Genomic DNA, 20,733 nt, shown 5'->3' with positions numbered 1-20,733 from the left:
AGCAACACAGTGGCAGTTAGTGTTTAGCCTAACACTATTACAGTGCCAGGGATCCGGGTTCAATTCCAATGCTGTCTGTAAGGAATTTGATCCTTTCCTCCATGACTGTGTGTGTTTCCACCCACATTCCAAAGTCATATGGGTTAGTAGGTTAATTGGTCACATGAGCATAATTGGGTAATACAGGCTTGTTTGGCTTGAAGGGCTTGTTACTGTGATGTGCCTCTAAATAAAAATATTATAAATGTGCTGTATGTATCCACAACACACATGAAATGCCGGAGGAACTCAGCAGGTCAGGCAACATCTGTGGAGGGGAATAAACTGTCTATGTTTCGGCTTGGCCCAAAACGTTGTCTGTTTATTCCTCTCGATAGATGCTGCCTAACTTGCAGAGTTACTCCAGCACTTTGTATGTGTGCTCACTGTAATACAAAGAGGTCAAAGTGTAACTCTAATGAGGTACTGATTATGGTTGTGTTGGTTTAAGGATCAAAGGGGAGTAGCTGTCATGAGCCAGGTGTTGTGGGAACTTGGACTTCTGTAATGCCCTGGTCCTAACAGGAAGGGGAGCCCAAAAGCTCTCTTCCACACCCTTGTCTGAGCCCAGGTGGTCCTAGGTGAGGAGAAAGTGAAGTTTGCCAGTAGATATGAGCTTTTCTGGACTAATGGCCACTGTAAGCACCAGAGGGCCATTTAAAAAAATCTGTCAGTATAACTTGAAATTTGCCACAAGTGGCAGTGGAGATACTTTTGAAGATTGGGGAAGTTTGACTTAGACATGAAAAGAATAAGCAAACCAATATAGAACATAGAACAGTATAGAACAGGAAAAGGCCCTTCCTGTCTGTGCCAACAATTATGCTAATCCAAATTTCACATCAGTATGCTTCAACGAAATGGTATATGGATATTAATATTTACAATAGGTCCATTTGAATGTATGCAGTGACAAATGAGTTCGTGAGAATAACTCCACTTCCCAGCTCTTCATACTCAGTTTGATAAGCTATTAAATCTTCAAGTTCAAGTTCAAGTTTAATTGACATTCAACAATACAAATGTACACAGCTAAACAAAGTGGTGTTCCTCTGAGTCCAAGGTGCAAAACACAGTACATACAGTCACACAGAGCACTCAGCACATGTGGTTACAATATCGCATACAGTCACAGAATAATATTAGCACAAGTCCCGGAGTGGCATGGTCTGAAGACCGATGGATGTTGCTCGGGCAATATTTAAGTATGACTTAGGGTTGTGACCCTGCCATCCTGTGAGCAGTGAGTACCAGACGCTGCCTTTGGTGGGGTGATATTTTTTCTCTCAACTCCCACTTTAAACCTTCTGCTAATCACCTTAAATTGATGCCTCACATTGCTGACATTGTTACAGAGAAAATGGCAAAAAATCCTTCTTAGTTACCTACCAGCCGCAAGAAACAAGTAAATCAAGTAGGGCCATCATTCTACACAGACATTTCAACAAAACAATTGGCTCGGAACACAATTTTATCGACCCAAAAGATCCCAGTGACCCTATGCACTAATAGCTCAGTTCCAGAATTCTCATTTTCCAACACACATAAGGTTTCTCCTGAAGCAAAACAAAATTGGAAACCTATTGAGCCCGTAATTTAACCCAGCCTTGAGAAAATATTGTATTTTAGAGATATAGCATAGTAAAGGACCCTTCTGGCCCAATGAGCCCATGCTACCTGATTACACCCATTGTGGCTAATTAACCTACTAACTTGTACAGCTTTGGAATGTGGGAGGAAACCGGAGCACCCAGAGGAAACCCACACAGTCACAGGGAGAACGTACAAACTAGGTACAGACAGCAGCACAGTTGTGCTACTGTGCCACCCTGAGGGTTTTCTGTACTCAATGTTTAGTCCAGCTGAGAATGGTAGTAATATTTCATTGACTGGATTGATTAATATTTCTCCCACTAGTTGGTATTAATTACAGCTCCATCCATGAGTAACTCCTGTCATAAGAATTTAAATCCTAATTAAAAGTCTGCAACCCTTAATTGTCCTATTAGTTAGGATAAAATTCTACTGTGCTATTAAATTGCAACCTAATGGCAGGAACTTTTATCTTGTATGGACTCAATGCTACTCCTATCAAATACTGCAACTAGATGATTAGATTAGATCCTGATTAGATGAGCTTCCATTCTCCAGACAAGGATGGAGAGATTGCATTCCTGCACATTAGGGTTAGATGATGTATACCTCCTAAGAAATGTACATCTTGCATCTTTGCAACGTCTACCTTCTTACCATTTCCATCCTAATATCCTGACCTCACCACCAGCAGTTTCTGTAAAATGCCCAACACTGAATTTCACATTGTTGAAAGTGGCAATGGCATAAGCTCCAATTGTGCAATTGCCTTACCTGCATGACAATAAACTCCAGAGAGAGGTCCAGACTTTCAATGTCTCCTGGTGGAATGTCAAAGAGAAATGGCGCATTCCACACAGGATTGTAGCCACTTGCAGTCCTGGTTTCCTTGCTGGAGATTACTTTGCCATCTTTGTAAAGGTTTATAATGACACTGTGATCTGCAAAGAAGTATAAAAGGTAACGGGTTAGACAGAGTCTTCCATGAGAAATGATTTGAGTTGATTCATTTCCTGAAATGTCATGATGGCAAGAAGATCCGTGACTTGACTCTACCCTCTGCCTTCATCGAGCTGAGCCCAGTTCTGCTCAGGACAAAAGGATCAGCATTCTCTGCTGAAAGTTTGTGAAGTCTCACACCATCACAGCCAGATGGAGACACGGAGACTGCAGATGCTGGAATCTGGAGCAACAGGTAAAATGCTGGAGGAACTCAATGGGTCAGGCAGCATCTATGAAGGGTTGACATTTTGGGACATTTTGGCTGAGAGGATGGTGCAGGAGGGAGGGCTTCAGGTTTGTAGATAATTGGGCCTTGTTCCAGGGAAGGTGGGATCTGTTCCGAAGGGACGGTTTACACCTGAACTGGAGCGGTACTAACATTCTTGCAGGGAAGTTTGCTAGAGATTCTTGGGGGGGGTTTAAACTAAATTTGCAGGGGGCGGGGATCCAGAATGTGAGAGAGGATAGCGAGAGGAAGAATAAAGGACAGGTGGGGACTACACGGTTCCGGAATATTAAGTGTATAGTAGAGGAAGGTGGGGCGGAACAAGTGATAAGGAGGACTCGTGTACAGAGGGATGGTCTGACGGAACATGGAGTTAAATGTGTTGAAAGAATAAGTAAATGTAGGAAGGACAACAAAATTCTAGGGGCGTATAGCCCGATGGGAGTTCGGGGAGCTGGGTTAAGCACAATAGGCAGCGATTCAAACAGAGAGAGGAGAAATGGGTTAAAAATTCTATATCTGAATGCACGAAGTGTCAGGAATAAGGCAGATGAGCTTGAAGCCCGGGTGCGAATGGGTAACTATGATGTTGTTGGGATAACGGAGACATGGCTGCAGGGAGATCAGACCTGGGAAATGAATGTACAAGGGTATACGTGCAATAATAGGGACAGAAATGTGGGCAGAGGGGGTGGGGTGGCCCTGTTGGTGAGGAATGAGATTCAGTCCTTTGCAAGGGGGGACATAGGGTCAGGAGAAGCAGAGTCTGTGTGGATAGAACTGAGGAACAGTAAGGGCAAAAGGACCCAAATGGGTGTTGTCTACAGGCCACCAAACAGTAGCATGGATATTGGGTGCAAGATGAATAGGGAGTTAACATTGGCATGTGGCAAAGGTAGTGTCGCAGTAGCTATGGGGGATTTCAACATGCAGGTGAACTGGGAGAATCAGGTTGGTGCTGGACCACAGGATAGGGAGTTTGTAGAGTGCCTATGGGATGCATTCTTGGAACAACTTGTACGAGAGCCGACCAGGGACAAGACTATTCTGGATTTAGTGTTATGTAATGAACAGGATTTGATAAGCGATCTGGCAGTAAAGGAGCCATTAGGAGGTAGTGATCACAATATGATAAGCTTTTATCTGCAATTTGAGAAGGATAAGGGCAGCTCGGAGGTGTCAGTGTTGCAGATGAACAGGGGAAACTATGGAGCCATGAGGGAGGAGCTGGCCAAAGTTGACTGGACGGATAGCCTAGCAGAAAAGACAGTGGAACAGCAATGGCAGGTATTCTTGGGAATAATGCACAAGGTGCAAAATCAGTTCATCCCCCAGAGAAGGAAGGATTCAAAGGGGGGAAAGGGGCCTCAGTGGTTGACAGAGGAAGTCAGAGACTGCATAGCATTAAAAAAAAGGAAATATGACAGAGCTAAGGTGAGTGGGAGGACAGATGATTGGGAAGTTTTTAAGGAACAACAGAACTTAACTAAAAAGACAATACGGGGAGATAAAATGAGATACGAACGCAAGCTAGCCAGGAATATAAAGGAGGATAGCAAAAGCTTTTTTAGGTATGTGAAGAGAAAGAAGATAGTTAAGAACAATGTTGGGCCCTTGAAGAATGAATTGGGTGAAATTGTTAAGGGAAACAGAGAAATGGCAGAAGAATTTAATGAGTACTTTAGATCTGTTTTCACTAAGGAAGACACAAGCAATCTCCCAGATGTATGGATGGGCCAAGGACATAGGGTAACAGAGGAAATGAAACAGATTGACATTCGGAAGGAAACGGTGATGAGAAGACTGATGGGACTGAAGGCTGACAAATCCCCAGGTCCAGATGGTCTGCACCCTAGGGTACTAAAGGAGGTGGCCCTGGAAATTGCGGATGCATTGGTAATCATTTTCCAATGTTCCTTAGATTCAGGATCAGTTCCTGAGGATTGGAGAATGGCTAATGTTATCCCACTTTTTAGGAAAGGAGGGAGGGAGAAAACAGAGAACTATCGACCTGTCAGCCTGACATCGGTGGTGGGAAAGATGCTAGAGTCCATTATTAAGGATGAAATAGTGGCAAATCTAGATAGCAGTGATAGGATTGGGCCGAGCCAGCATGGATTTACCAAGGGTAAATCATGCTTGACTAATCTGTTGGAGTTTTTCGAGGATGTAACCAGGAAGTTAGACGGGGGAGATCCAGTGGATGTAGTGTACCTCGATTTTCAGAGGGCATTTGATAAGGTCCCACATAGAAGATTGGTGGATAAAATCAAAGCTCAGGGCATCGGGGGGAAGGCATTGACATGGATAGAAAACTGGTTGGCAGATAGAAAGCAAAGGGTAGCGGTGAATGGGTGTTTCTCTGAATGGCAGGTGGTGACTAGTGGGGTGCCACAGGGCTTGGTATTGGGACCACAGCTGTTTACCATTTACATTAACGATTTGGATGAAGGCATAGAAAATAACATCAGCAAATTTGCTGATGATACTAAACTGGGTGGCAGTGTGACATGTGATGAGGATGTTAGGAGAATTCAGGGTGACTTGGATAGGCTGGGTGAGTGGGCAGATACTTGGCAGATGGTGTTTAATGTGAATAAGTGTGAGGTTATCCACTTTGGGAGTAAGAACCGGAAGGCAGATTATTATCTGAACGGTATAGAGTTGGGTAAGGGAGTAATACAAAAGAGATCTCGGAGTCCTTGTTCATCAGTCACTGAAGGTGAATGAGCAAGTGCAGCAGGCAGTGAAGAAGGCTAATGGAATGTTGGCCTTTATTACAAAGGGAATTGAGTACAAGAGCAAGGAAATCCTCTTGCATTTGTACAGAGCCCTGGTGAGACCACACCTGGAGTATTGTGTACAGTTTTGGTCTCCAGGCTTAAGGAAGGACATCCTGGCTGGAGAGGAAGTGTAGCGTAGATTCACGAGGTTAATTCCTGGGATGTCTGGACTGTCTTACGCAGAGAGGTTAGAGAGACTGGGCTTGTACACGCTGGAATTAAGGAGATTGAGAGGGGATCTGATTGAAACATATAAGATTATTAAGGGATTGGACAAGATAGAGGCAGGAAATATGTTCCAGATGCTGGGAGAGTCCAGTACCAGAGGTCATGGTTTGAGAATAAGGGGTAGGTCATTTAGGACAGAGTTAAGGAAAAACTTCTTCTCCCAGAGAGTTGTGGGGGTCTGGAATGCACTGCCTCGGAAGGTAGTGGAGGCCAATTCTCTGGATGCTTTCAAGAAGGAGCTAGATAGGTATCTTATGGATAGGGGAATCAAGGGATATGGGGACAAGGCAGGAACCGGGTATTGATAGGAATTGATCAGCCATGATCTCAAAATGGCGGTGCAGGCTCGAAGGGCCGAATGGTCTACTTCTGCACCTATTGTCTATTGTCTATCTGAACTGAAAGAAAGCAGAAGGGTAGCTGGTGGTGGGAAGGGGTGAAGCAGGGGCACGTAGGTGACAGATGGATTCAGGTGAGGGGGGATGAAGAAGGGTGGAAAATGGGAATGATGTTGGAAGCTGGGAGGTGAGGCAACAAAGGGCTGAAAATAATGGAATCTGATAGGAGTGGAAGGTGGGCTGAAAGGCCTGTACTGTGTGGTACTGTTCTATGTTCTAAGACCAGTTGTCAAAACCTGGGATTTGCCACGCAGATAATCATAGTTTTACAGTTGTTTCTATTCGCACATGGGGAGAATGTACTGCGAGTGTACAGGATGAAGAACTCTTCACACTTGTGCCCAGGTTCAGTGTTATGAGAACCCATCCCTGAGGTCCCTCACCCGGTGAGCCTGGTATCCGGATCAGTCGGGCCAGGCTCTCGGCTTTCCGGACCATGACCTTGATGCGGTTTGCCAGGGTCTGATACTGCAGGAGGATGAAGAGTTGACCCACCAGCTTGGGCTGCACCATGCTGCTTGTGTGACTGGCCATGTCCTGTGTGCTGAGACACTGAAAACAAAGCAAGGCTGGTTAGTCAACAGCCAAACTTACAGACGATGGTCATCACCGCACAGGCTAACTGAAACATCCAACACCTGGAGCCACACAAGCTCCTTCTTTCAGCTGGTGAACCTGTAAACACCTCCTCCTTAGTTGACTGCCTTTCCTATGACAACACACACAAAATACTAGAAGAACTCAGCAGGAAAGGCAGCAACTATGGAAAGGAATAAAAACAGTCAATCTTTCAGGCTGAGGCCCTTCAGGAACACTTCCAATCAAGATTTCCAGCATCTGCAGAATCTTGTGCCTTTTCTATTAAGATGATACAGAAATCCTTTAGGGAAAACATCCCACATTCCTGGGTGACACACTGGTCATCATTGTTGCTTCACACCTCAAAGGGGCCTAAGTTCAAACCTGACCTCGGCTGCTGTCTGTGTGGAGTTTGCAGGTTCTTCTAATGAGTTCCCTTTCCAGGCATTCTGGTTTCCTCACACATCCCAAAGATTTTTTGATAGGTTAATCAGCTTCTGAACATTACCTCTCAGTAGAGATAATCGGTTGAAGAATTGAAGGGAAATTAATCAAAGTGTGAGAGAATAAGGTGGAATTGAAACAAATGAGATTTCCTCCAAGAAAGCTAACATTGATCTAATAGGCTAAATATACTCCTTACCTGTTGCAATAAGTGTGCACGGGGCATCTCCCCATGTCCCCCTCGATCTCTCACAACTGGTTTTAAACCTAGAGACCCTTAGAGAAAACATTTGGACGGGAACATGGATAAGAAAGATTTAGAGGGATTGGGGTCAAATGGGACAACTGCTACTCGCTTAGATGGAATCTTGGTTGGCATGGATGAGTTGGGCTGAAGGGCTTGCTTCCAAGCTGTATAACTCTATGAGTGTCTGATGATTGGCTCATGGCAGCAGGAGTAGTTTATTTAGCAGTACAGGCCTTTCTGCCCCTTCAAGCCATGCCATCCCCCGCAACCTCTCAACCCCTCTTAACCCTAACCTAATCACGGGACAATTTGCAATGACCAGTTAACCTACCCAGTATGTCTTTGGTCTGTGGAGGAAACTGGAGGACCTGCAGAAAGCCCGCGCATTCCACAGGGAGGAAGTACAGAGAGTCCTCACAGATCTGCGTGGGAATTGAACTCTGAACACCGGAATACCCCGAGATGCAATAGCATCATGCTACTGATGCACTACACTGGCATTTATTACCTGCAGCAGCAATCTGCGGTAGCAACTTAATAGGTCAAGCAAGTATCTGTGGGAGTAAAGGAATTGTCGATGTTTCAGGTCAAAACCCCACGTCAGACCCAAAACGTCAATAATTCCTTTCTTTCTACAGAAGCTGCTCCCTGGTGAGTTTCTCCATCTGATTGTTTCTTGCTCCAGATCCCACATCTGCAATTCCTTGTGTTCCATTTATTGATAGCCTACACTTTTGAAAGCCCTTGAGTTCTTATCTAGATTATTACCTGCCTGTACTTTTAGAAGCTCTCTCATTCTTAACTAGATTATTACCTACCTATGCTTTCAAAAGTTCCCTCGTCCATCTGGAAGGTTGCACTTCAACCAAATTTGTTCCAAGGAGAATCTTTTCACCCTTTCCCTATTGTAACTCCTGTCTAACTCTCTATGTAAATCTATGACTGTTTCAGAGTTGATACCATGTGATTTTTTGAAAGAGTTCCACAACCAAGTTGTTGGCAAGTGTGCCTTCCAATATGACCATTGCCACTGCGAATCACTGAGTATCTGAATGAAAATTACAAATAAACTGCAGATGCTAGAAATCAAACATTTTAAAAAGTACCAGAAACAGTCAGCAGGTCAGGCAGCGTCTGTGGGAAGAGAAACATGGTTAACATTTCATTTCCAGCATTTTCTACTTTTACTTTGGGTGTCTGAATGGTTAATAAGTACGAATGCCAATCAATCGCAAAGTGTCCATCCCAGCACCTTCAAGACTGTGAATCCTCCAGCACCTTCAGCAACCTCACCAGATGGGATGGGAGCTGTGAGATCATTGCACAGCAGAGATTTAGAGCACTGAAAAAGACTTGCTGGTCCACTGTCTCCATGAAGGCTGGAAAAGAAATAATCAGCCAAGTCTCACCATCCACACCCCAGATCTCAGTCTGTAACCCTGAAAGTCACTCATCATGTAGATATTTTAGTTCTAAATACTGAGAGGGCTTCTACATCCACCACTCTCCCAGGCAGTGAGATGTAGACAAAGTCTGAAGTAATACAGTTTGGAATATTCAACTTGAAGCAGAATACAGGATCCTTAGCAGTGTGGAGGAATGCCTATAGATCGAAGTTGCCGTGCAAGTTGATTGGGTGGTTAAAAAGGTGTATGGTGTGTTGGCCTTTATTAGTCAAGGGAATGCATTCGATAGCCAGGAGGCAATATTTCAACTTTATGAAACTCTGGAAAGACTCCATCTACCCAGACATTCTCTCGTCTCCCCTTTCCTGTCAGGCAGAAGACACAAAAGCCTGAAAGCATGTACCACCAGGCTCAAGGACAGCTGTTATCAGGCTCTTGAACGGAGTGCTTGTATGTTAAAGATGGACTCTTCCTGCCATCACGGACATTTACACTACTCGCTGCATCCGCAAAGCAAACAGCATTATGAAGGACCCCATGCACCCCTCATACAATCTCTTCTCCCTCCTGCCGTCTGGGAAAAGGCTCTGAAGCATTCGGGCTCTCACGACCAGACTATGTAACAGTTTCTTCCCCCAAGCCATCAGACTCCTCAATACCCGAAGCTTGGACTGACACCTTGCCCTACTGTCCTGTTTATTATTTATTGTAATGCCTGCACTGTTTTTGTGCACTTTATGCAGTCCTGGGTAGGTCTGTAGTCTAGTGTAGCTTTCTCTGTGTTGTTTTTTTTATTACGTAGTTCAGTCTAGTTTTTTGTACTGTGTCATGTAACACCATGGTCCTGAAAAACGTTGTCTCATTTTTACTATGTACTGTACCAGCCATTATGGTCGAAATGACAATAAAAGTTTACTTGACTTGACTTATTGTTTACCTGTACTGTACTTTCTCTGTAGCTGTTACACTTTAATCTACTTTCTTCTATTATTTTATCTTGTTCTACCTCAATGCACTGTGTAATGCTTTGTACATGATTTGATCTGTATGAACTGTATGCAAGACCAGCTTTACACTGTATCTTGGTACATCATCAATATCAATACCTCCTCGTTGGCACAGACCCTTGCCCCCACTGTCTGGTAATGGATGGGGGATGGACAATGAAGTGTCTTTTCTCCCTAGGGACAGTGATCTGTAATCATCATCCAGGTTCACTGAACAGTCCACAACACCTGAGGTCCATTTCCTGACCTCAGACCCCTTTGTCACTGACTTTGTCCCTTTATATTCTTGCCTATGCATTCAATCATATCTTTGAACTAAACACAATCTGTCACAGCCAGCATTTCCTTGGCTTCATATTGTTTAAGTCATTGTGTGTTGAAACCAAAAGCAAGTGCCCTCACCTACACTAGCCTGCAAAGTAGAGGGACACACTGCCTCACCACTCACAAGTGCTGGCATTCACATGTTGGCAAGGATTTGCACTCTAGAAAAGAGCAGGGGCATACCTCTCCCTGCAATTTAACACATTCATTTTCTCACTTTACGAGAAGGGTCCGTGACCTAAAACATTGACCCTGTTTCTCTCCCCATGGATGCTGGATGACCAGTTGGGAACCCCCAGCATTTTAGATTCCTAGTGTCTAGATCAAATTTTATCCCTTGATCAATGGGCACTAAGGAAGCAATGTGGAGATAATCAAACGGCTGTTGGTGGAAACTTGTGGTGAATGAATCAGTCAAGTACGACCTACATTACAAAGGTAATTACAATTCAAAACTGTGTTTATGAAAGGACCTTAAATACGGTGCTATGTCATAACCGGTACTACAAAAACAGATGTGTTGCAATGGCCCTTAGTGAGATGAATATAAAATTAACACAAACAATGACAAGATAAACAGCTATTCAAATGTGCCAAGACAGTAGTGGAAGAAAACCAGCTCCCCGAGTGGGAACAAAGTGCGTCACAAAAAAAACTAATGTTTTTCTATCCAGGATGACACAAGCCAATTGATAAAATATACTATGCATGCTATCTAAAAATAACCAGGAGCTGGCTAATAATTCATGTAGATTCACAGTTATGAATTATTTACCCAAGTTGATGAACACAAGAGCAGATTTCTGATCCGGCTCTGTGTAGTGGGGTGACGTATAATAAAGAAAAGCAATGGGTTTAAATTATCTTTATATTGCTGTTTACAAATATGCCCACACCATCAACTGTATCAGTGGAAAACACGTACAGAGAGGAAATTACGTCAGGTGAGGGTTCTGTGCAGCACTGATTCTCCATAACATTACCAACTGACCATTATCACATTGCCGGCTCGTGCACGCATTGGCTGGGGCATCTCCTACACCATAGCAGTGACTGTACTTACGAGGAGCTTCACTGGTGGTGAATTACTTTCAGATTGTGATAGGTTCTGATAAATACTTTTTTTGTACTCAGCTTTCATTGCACCTGCCACCTCTCTGTAAACCTTTCCAATTCTGCTTCATTTTGAGATCTCCATGAACTGTTGGACTCTTCCTTAATCCCAATATTTTATAAATCCAATGTTCTTTCCAAATGAATGTCAAGATAGTATATGGTGACTACCTTATAATATATGGTATATATTATCCTTTAATTCAAAATGAATCTCAAGGTAACTAACTTACCATGTTGGCTATATTTTATCTTTAATCTTAAATGAATCTCAGGGTTGTATATGGTAACATTTAAATACTTTTGTTGCAATGTGAGTATCATTAAAAGTAAGTTAATACTAATCGGGAAGCTGCTGGTAACAAGGGGCTGGTTCCGGGGTTGGCGGGTTTTATTTCCGGTATGCATTGTATACAGTTCCACCACCCAGGCCGCACGAGGTACCTCAAAGCCTCTGTATTGTAAATATCATTTGCCGTCCCAGATAAAGATGTTCTTTTGGCCATTAAATTGTCACGTGGTCCTTTTGTAAAGTAGAAGTTACCACGTATTTTTGGCGACGAGGTGACCTGGCTTTGTGGACGTGTCGGCATGTTTCGAACAGGAGCTGTGAGCAGACAAGGAGCCTCACATTCGGGGCTATTAGTGAACTTGTGGAGGGGTTCGAGGACTGGCTGGAGTATGAGGAAAGGATGGGACACTTTTTCTGTGTTAATGGAATTACTGAGGAGGCTAAGGAGCGTTCTATTCTCCTGAGTGTGTGTGGGGCTAAGACGTACAAGTTGATAAGGAAGTTAGCCACACCACGGAAACCGGGAGAAATTCCATATGATGAACAGATCAAGTTCATGGAGAACCACCACAATCCGAAACCTTTGGTGATAGTCCAATGGTTCAAGTTTCACAGCCATTTCAGGAAGCCAGGTCAGTCTGTGGCTAATTTTGTGGCCAAGCAGCTTCGGAGCATTGCGATTTTGGAGGCGTGTTGGATGACATGCTCTGTGATAGATTAGTATGCGGCATTAATAATGACGCTGTACGACGCCACTTGTTGGGGGAAACCCCACCGTTGACTTTCAAGAAAGCCCCAGAGATTTCCCAAGGCATGGAGATGGCTGCTAATAATGCCAAGGATATCCAGAAAGGACATGGGGGGTCACAGTTGGCGGCAGTGCTCCAAGTCAGGAGGGAGACAGGTAAACAGGCAAAGCAGGTGGAATGTTTTCGGCGTGGAGGGATGCACTATGCAAATGTTTGCAAATTCAAAGATACTGTCTGCCATGCTTGTAGCAAAAAGGGACATTTAGCTAGAAAGTGCAGGAGCATAAAGGGTAAGGTTGAGCCTGGGCAGAGGAAAGCTCAACAGACTCAGGCAGCCACACACCACCTAGAAGAAGCAGACGAGGAGGCAGCGTGTGCCTACAACACGTTTGGGGTGGAAACGGATGAGGCAAGCGTTTGCAGTCCACGGGTTGCCTAACACTCTGGTCACTGATAATGGCCCGAGGTTCAGCAGTGAGCTGTTTGGTGAGTTCATGCAGCAGAATGGCATTCATCACATTCGACCGTCCCCTTTCCACCCAGCCTCAAATGCTTTGGCTGAGCGGGCTGTTCAGACAGTGAAGGAAGGCCTGAAGCGGATGACAGGGGACTCTCTTAGTACCCCGCTTTCACGTTTCCTGTTTAAATACCACCTCACGCCGCAGACTACGACTGCACGCACTCCAGCAGAGATCCAGATGGGGCGTAGGCCCAAGTCAAGATTGGACCTACTGCACCCGGACAGGAGGCAAAAGTGGAGAGAAAACAGGAAAAGCAGAAGGAGAGACATGATCAACATGCACGAGAGAGACAGTTAGAACTGGATGACAATGTCTATGTGAGAAACTTAAGCAGTAGCAACAAACAGCAATGGCTACCTGGGGTTATTCTTAAGCAGAGTGGTCCAGTATCCTAAGTTGTTAAGCTGACTGATGGGAGTGTTTTCCGCAGACATCAGGACCATGTGCGCTTGTGTCGTGATTCCAGCTCAGAGGTAGACAGTTCCATGGAGTTTCCAATGATGAGACAGACTACTGGGGAAGCATGTCCACCAGTGACTTTGCCAGTGAGGGATGCTGGCAGAGGGGGCAGAGTCCCCTGAAGAGGATGGACATTCTCACGCGGACACACAGACCCCTCTCATCCCCCAAACACCAGATCCACCCAAAACATCCTCACCAGTGATGCCTACTGGATCACCGGGGGTAGTGCGTAGATCGCAGTGCCTTCGCAACCTCCTGACAGACTGAATCTTTGATTGCATAGTATTTTTTGTTGTTGTTAGATTGAATGTTGAATTTGCCACATTTTTTAGATGTTTTGTATTGGTAACCGGTTGCTAATGAGACCACTGTTTTTATTTCCCAGTTCTCTTATACTTGGGGAATGTTGGATGTTAAAGGGGGAGAAGTGTTGTAATGTGAGTATTATTAAAAGTAAGCTAATACTAATCAGGAAGCCGTTGGTAAGAAGAGGCTGGCTCTGGGGTTGACGGGGTTTTGTTCCCAGTATGCATTGTATATAGTTCCACCACCCAGGCCGCACGAGGTACCTCAAAGCCTCTGTACTGTAAAAATCATTTGCCGTCCCTGATAAAGATATTCCTTTGGCCGTAAAATTGTCAAGTGGTCCTTTTGTAAAGTAGAAGTTACCACAACTTTAATAATAAATTTACTTTGACTTTGACTTAATAATAACTACTCCACTGTTGGGACCTACTGAATTTCTTCCCATAACCTCTCTCTTCATTCATTATCATTTCAAGACGACTCTTGAACTGAGCTTCTTTTGAACTTCAGGTTAGAAGACTGAACTTTTCTAACCCACAGCTCACAATCTCATTTTATTTTCTTGTGATCTTATGTATTACCTTCTCAGGGACAAACAAGGGTAGGCAATAAAAACTGCTAGCCTCCTCAGCACTGCTTCCATCTCTTGATTGGAATCGATGATCAAGGACCAACTTTATTCACCATACACATTTATTATTAGTCGTAGTATTAGGGATTGCTGTGGTGTGTTGGTCAGGCATGATATGCAGCAAAAACAACATAATTTACCAACTATAAAGAATTATATAAAAAACAAAAGTAGAGGTTAAGGGATAGAAATCGAATAAAATGTGCTTAGACACGTAAATACCAGCATTATAAAAAGTGGTTTAAAGTGTTTTTAGTGCACCGCAGTTCTTGAGGTAACAGATAGAGGGAGGTGGGGGGCTAACGAGAATGGTTGATCAGATTAACTGCCTGGGGCAAGAAGTTTTTAAAATAACATGAAGTTGTTTTTTACTGTTTCGATAGCTTTATGGCACTTCCCACAAGGGAGCTTTTGGAATAGACACTTTGAAGGGTAGGTAGTGTCCATAATTATTTTTCCTTGATTTTATTTTAGTTTAGAGATACAGCACAGTAAAAGGCCCCTCCAGCCCAACAAGCCCATGCTGCCCAATTGCACCCCTGTGACCAATTAACCAACTAACCCATACGCCTTTGGCATGTGGGAGGAAACTGGTACGTCCGGAAGAAACCCACGTGCTCACAGGGAGAACGTGTAGACTCCTTACAGAGCACAGCAGGAAATGAATCTGGATTGCTGGTGCTGTAATAGCAATGCTACCATGCAGCCCGTGTGGGAGGAGGCTACATAGAATCTACGCTAGGACCACCAGACTCAAAAACAGTTTTTATCCCCAAGTAGTAAGGCTGATCAACATCTCCACACACCCAACCCCTACAACTTTATCATTTCTTGTCAGTCACCTTAGGTAGAGTCACTCCTGTACCTAGCGTCACTTTACGTACACTTCATCCATCTATGTACATTAGCTCTCTTATGTATTGATATTTATTGCATTATTTTTATATTGTGTTCTTTATCTTACTGTTTTTATTGTGCTGTATTGAATCTGAATTAACAATTATTTTGTTCTCCTTTGCACATGTACCAGAAATGAGATTAATTGATCTTGAATCTTGAGTCTTAAATCCTGAAGGAGTGTCTGCTGGATGAAATGACTTGAATGTGGAGGATTGGCGGGTGGTGGGGGGTGGGGGGGGGGGGGGTGGGGGTGGGGAATGGGACCACAGGGACCAGGAGGACAGCGAGTGAAAACTGAAGTGTGGGAAATATTGTCCAGAGGCTTAATTACTGAACTTCATAGCAGGTCCCCGGTGTATTTTCAATGTGATAAAGCAAGGCATAAATGTGAATGTAATTATATCATGATAATCTACTGACGTCAGAGCACAGATCCTGAATGGGCTGTTACAATGAGCAAACATTGCAAAGAAAAGTAATCTAGAATAAACAGTAACGTGTTAAAATCCAGTGCCCTTGGCACGTCCTACAAGCCGGAAGTTAAAAGTCTCTCAGTTTTTGATGAAGGATTGCCCGCCACACAATTCCCTTTGCAAACATAATGTATATGCAGCAACTTGGTTCATTATTGATACGTATACCAAGGTACAGTGAAAGCATATCTTGCATACTGTTCATACAGATCAGATCATTGCACAGTGCAGTGAGGTAGTAGATAGATAGATAGATAGATACTTTATTCATCCCCGTGGGGATATTCAACTTTTTTCCAATGTCCCATACACTTGTTGTAGCAAAACTAATTACATACAATACTTAACTCAGTAAAAAAATATGATATACATCTAAATCACTATCTCAAAAAGCATTAATAATAGCTTTTAAAAAGTTCTTAAGTCCTGGCGGTAGAATTGTAAAGCCTAATGGCATTGGGGAGTATTGACCTCTTCATCCTGTCTGAGGAGCATTGCATCGATAGTAACCTGTCTCTGAAACTGCTTCTCTGTCTCTGGATGGTGCTATGTAGAGGATGTTCAGAGTTATCCATAATTGACCGTAGCCTACTCAGCGCCCTTCGCTCAGCTACCGATGTTAAACTCTCCAGTACTTTGCCCACGACAGAGCCCGCCTTCCTTACCAGCTTATTAAGACGTGAGGCGTCCCTCTTCTTAATGCTTCCTCCCCAACACGCCACCACAAAGAAGAGGGCGCTCTCCACAACTGACCTATAGAACATCTTCATAGTACATAGAACATAGTACAAGGTAAGTCAAAAACAGAAACCTGAATCGACTACAACAACCACAGAGAAAGTGTGTTGCAAGCATTAAGATAAGGTGCAAGATCATAACGAAGTAGATTGAAGATTAGTTTTATAAACACAAGAGATTCTGAAGATGCTGGAAATCCAGAGCAACACACACAAAATGTGCCAGAGGAACTCAGCAGATCAGGCAGCATCTATGGAAACGAATAAACAGTTGGCCTTTCAGGACTGGAGAGGAAGGGGGAAGAAGATGGAATGAGAAGGTGGGGGAGGGGAAGGAGGACGAGCTGGGAGATGATAGGTGATGCCAGATGGGTGGGAGAGGGGTAATGAAGTAGCATCATCTACAGAAAGGATAAAGAGTCGATGTTTCTGGACGAGACCCTTCATATGACTCCTAATAAAGGGTCCTGATGAAGGGCCTTGGCCCAAAACATTGGCTGTTTATTCTGTTCCAAAGATGCTGCCTGAACTGCTGAGTTCTTCAAGTTCCTGAATTTCAAGTGGGCGACCTTACCTTGGGACTGTGAGAAGTTAGAAAGAAGCTCTAATTTACAAAGAAAGGGGTATGGTAAGGCGGGGCGAGGGGAGGGTATGATTGGTGGGAAGGGATGGGAGAAGAAGGAAGACCAGGAGAGATTGCTGAACAAAAATGGTGATGGGGCAGTTCGGAGGGAGAGTAGTGAACGTGGTGGGTAACAAAATGTGGTTTCTGACAGATGGATAAGTTGGAGGAAGTGAATGAAACACAAAGTGAATGATGAAACTGTGTGCTGTGTGATGGATTAGCTGACGATCTGATACTGTTGAATTCATTGTTGGCTTTGGAAGGTTGTATTGTGTTGCCAGGAGATGAGGAGATGAGCTTATACTGAGCTCTACTGGAACAGTATAGGAGGCGAAAGATGGAGAGGTCAGAGTGGGCTCAGGACAGAGAATTAAAGTGTCCGAGAACATTTACTCTGTTTCTCCCACCAGGAAGCTGCCCAACCTCGTGAATGTTTCCAGTATTTTTGTTATTTCAGACATTCAGCACCAGCAATATATACAAAATGCTGGAGGTCAGGCAGCATCTAAGGAGAGGAATAAACAGTTGATATTTTGTACTGTGACCCTTCATGGGATGGTAATGAATAGAAAATGGCAGGTGAGTGGGAAGTGGGTGGATAGGGGAGGAGTATGAAGTAAGAAGCTGGGAAGCAATTGGTGGAAGAGGTCTGCTGTCCACTCCTTCTTCTTCAGCCCTTTACCTCTTCCACCTATCACCTGCAGGCTCCTTACTTCACCCACCCACTCACCTTCCCCCTCACCTGGTCTCACCTGTCACCTGCCAGTGTGCACTTCTTTCCCTGCCCCCACCTTCTTATTCTGGCTTCTGCCCCTTTCCATCCCAGTCCCAATGAAGGGCCTTGACTGGTTATTCTTCTCTATAAATGCTGCCCTTGACCTGCTGAGTTCCTCTAGCATTTTGTGTGTGTCGCTCATAGATTTCCGACATCTGCAGAACCCCTCCAACACCATGTACAAGTTTGCTGATGACACTACTGTTGTGGGCTGTATCCAAGAGGGTGATGCATCATATACAAGAGGGAGGTTGAAAACTTGGCTGAGTGGTGTAATAAAAACAACCTCTCACTCAATGTCATTAAGACCAAGGGACTGATTGTAGACTTCAGGAGCAGGAAACCAGAGGTCCATGGGCATCATCAGAGGATCAGAGGTAGAGAAGGTCAGTAACTTTACATTCTTGTGTGTCACTATCTCAGCAGACCGGTCCTGGACTCGTCATATAAATATTATTGCGAAGGAAGCACAACAGCACCTCTACTTCCACAGGAGTATGCAGAGATTTGGCATGTTATCAAAAACCCTGCTAAACTTCTATAAACATGTGAGGGAAAGTGTGCTGACTGACTGCACTACTGCCTGGTATGCCCATGCACACCAATGCCTTTGTGTGGAAAATCCTACAAAAGGTAGTGGATTCAACCCAATACATCGTGGGTAAAACCCTCCCAACCATTGAGCACATCTACATGAATCGTTGATGTAGAAAAGCAGCATCCATTATCAAAGATCCTCACCACCCTTTTCTCGCTCTGCCATCATGTAGAAGGTACAAGAGCCTCAGGACTCGCACCACCAGGTTCAAGAACAGTAACCACCCCTCAACCATCAGACTCTTGAATAAAAGGGGATTTAAGGACTCTGTTATATTGTTATTTCATGCTCTTTATTTATATCTGCATTTGCACAGTTTGTTTATAGCTGATGTTTACAATGACTGTTCTATGGATTTACTAAGTATGCCCACAGAAAAAGAATCTCAGGATTGTATGTGGTGACATGCATGTACTCTGATCATAAATGTTACTTTGAACTTTAAATCCTTTGTGTTTATGATTTAACCTGGACAGTACTGAGTTCTAAGAACCTTCTATTGGATGCTCTGCATAAAGACGACAATATTTCCTTCTTTAAAGGGAGTTAGTGCAGCAGATGGTATTTGTGTTAAGCATCACTACTATTGACACTGGTGTTTGTTTCCCCTTTTCAGACACGTTAGTTCATACTCTTTTTTGGTTGGTTGTTTTTTCATCTGTTTAACATCTGTAATACAGGTATTTTATTTCTGGACTAAAATTTATTTTTATGAATCTAATGCTATTTATTCAACTCAAAGAATGATCATTGATAGGATGATTTGTGTGAGATTATTGTTCACTGTTCAAAATGCTCCCAGTGAGTAGAATTGAGCTAAATGTATTTATTGATCCGATTTGAATGCTGAAGCATAAATATTGACCTGAAGAGACAAAAAACTACAGATGCCATCATCTTGAGCAATGAACAAAACACTGGAGGAACTCAGTGGGTGAGGCAGCATCTGTCAAGGGAAGTGGACCATTGTTATTTCGGGCTGAGATCCTTCATCAGGACTGAAAGAAAGAGGGAGATATTCAGTGTGAAAAGTGGAGTAGGAGCTAGCAGGTGGCAGGAGGATCTAGGCAAGGGGGTGATTGGTAGGTGAGTTAGGGGGGAGTGTGGGAATGTTATCGGAAGCCGGGAGGTGACAGATTAAAGCACCGAAGGGCAGAATGAAATCTGATAGAAGAGGAAGGTCGTGCAAAGAAAAAAGATTGAAAATTGTTTAACATCCTTTCCAGTGCACAAGTGTAAAGGAGAACAAAATAATTATCACTCTGCATCTGATGTAGCACAAAAAACACAATAATATGAACAGCACGATAATAAAAAAACACAATAAATATAAATACATAAGATAGCTGATATACGTAGATTGATTGTAAGTCCGTAAAATGACACGAGGCACAAAAGTCTCTGTACATAAGGTGACAGACTGGTAATGATAAGGTAGTGGAGGCTGTGGTGAGGAGGGGCAGGTTACTGGGGGAAGGAGTCGATCAGCCTCACAGCTTGTGGAAAATAATTGTTTTTGATCTGGTGGTCTTGGCATGGATGCTACGTAGCCTCCTCCCTGATGGGGGTGGGATGACTAACAGTCCATGAGCAGGGTGAGTGGGATCCTTTGTGATGTAGCTGGCTTTTCTCCAGCAAGTTCTGTATATATCTACTTGATGGTGGGTAGGCTGGTACCAGCGATGCACTGGGTAGTTTTGCCTATCCATTGTAAGGGAAGGAGGAGGAGAGGGGAACCAATGGGAGGAGCGTGTGGATGATGGGCAGATGGAGAGAATGCCAAGGGGAAGGAGATAGCTGATGAGCGCTGGTCAGACCAGAAGAAAGAACGGGTATTAAATGTTTTACAACCACCCAAGAGGGCAGCCTGGGGGGTCTGATATAGTACGCTAAACACACCAATACAGCACTCTGACAGGTTTGATGGGAATATAAGAAATAGGAGCAGCAGTAGGCCTCTAAGCCCTTCAAGCCTTCCCTGTCATTCAACATGATCTTGTCTGCTCTGCTCCAGGTCTCATCTCCCTCTCCATGCCAGTTTCCAATAGCCCTCAATTCCCTGATCTCCCATCAAATTATATACCTCCTATTTAAATATTCTCAATTAGAGCGCATCAGAGAGAGAAGGGAGAAGTTCATTTTTCTCTGATAATGCAACATAGAGCATTGTAAAGTGAATCTGAATTAGGTGTTTAGAATGTGTGAAAAACTATCTGACAGTTTAAGATCTGGAGGGATGGACTTTGCATATGGAGTACCATTTTGGAAAGAAGTG

The 20,733-nt window shown here is 43.8% G+C and overlaps 1 protein-coding gene across 2 annotated transcripts in view; it reads right to left on the bottom strand.

The window, feature by feature from the left end:
- The window catches only part of LOC140714316 (synaptotagmin-11), a 79,624-nt gene that overhangs the window by 8,685 nt on the left and 50,206 nt on the right, over positions 1-20,733 (bottom strand). For both annotated transcript variants that reach the window (XM_073025461.1, XM_073025460.1), the window contains exons 3-4: positions 6,653-6,821; positions 2,407-2,573 (exon numbers count right to left, since the gene is read on the bottom strand). In XM_073025461.1, coding sequence (XP_072881562.1) covers positions 2,407-2,573; positions 6,653-6,821 — 336 coding nt within the window. The remainder of the gene's footprint in view (positions 1-2,406; positions 2,574-6,652; positions 6,822-20,733) is intronic.

This window comes from Hemitrygon akajei, chromosome 21 (genome assembly GCF_048418815.1).
Source record: "Hemitrygon akajei chromosome 21, sHemAka1.3, whole genome shotgun sequence".
Classification (NCBI taxonomy): Eukaryota; Metazoa; Chordata; class Chondrichthyes; order Myliobatiformes; family Dasyatidae; genus Hemitrygon; species Hemitrygon akajei.
This window is presented reverse-complemented; position numbering and strand designations above follow the sequence as displayed.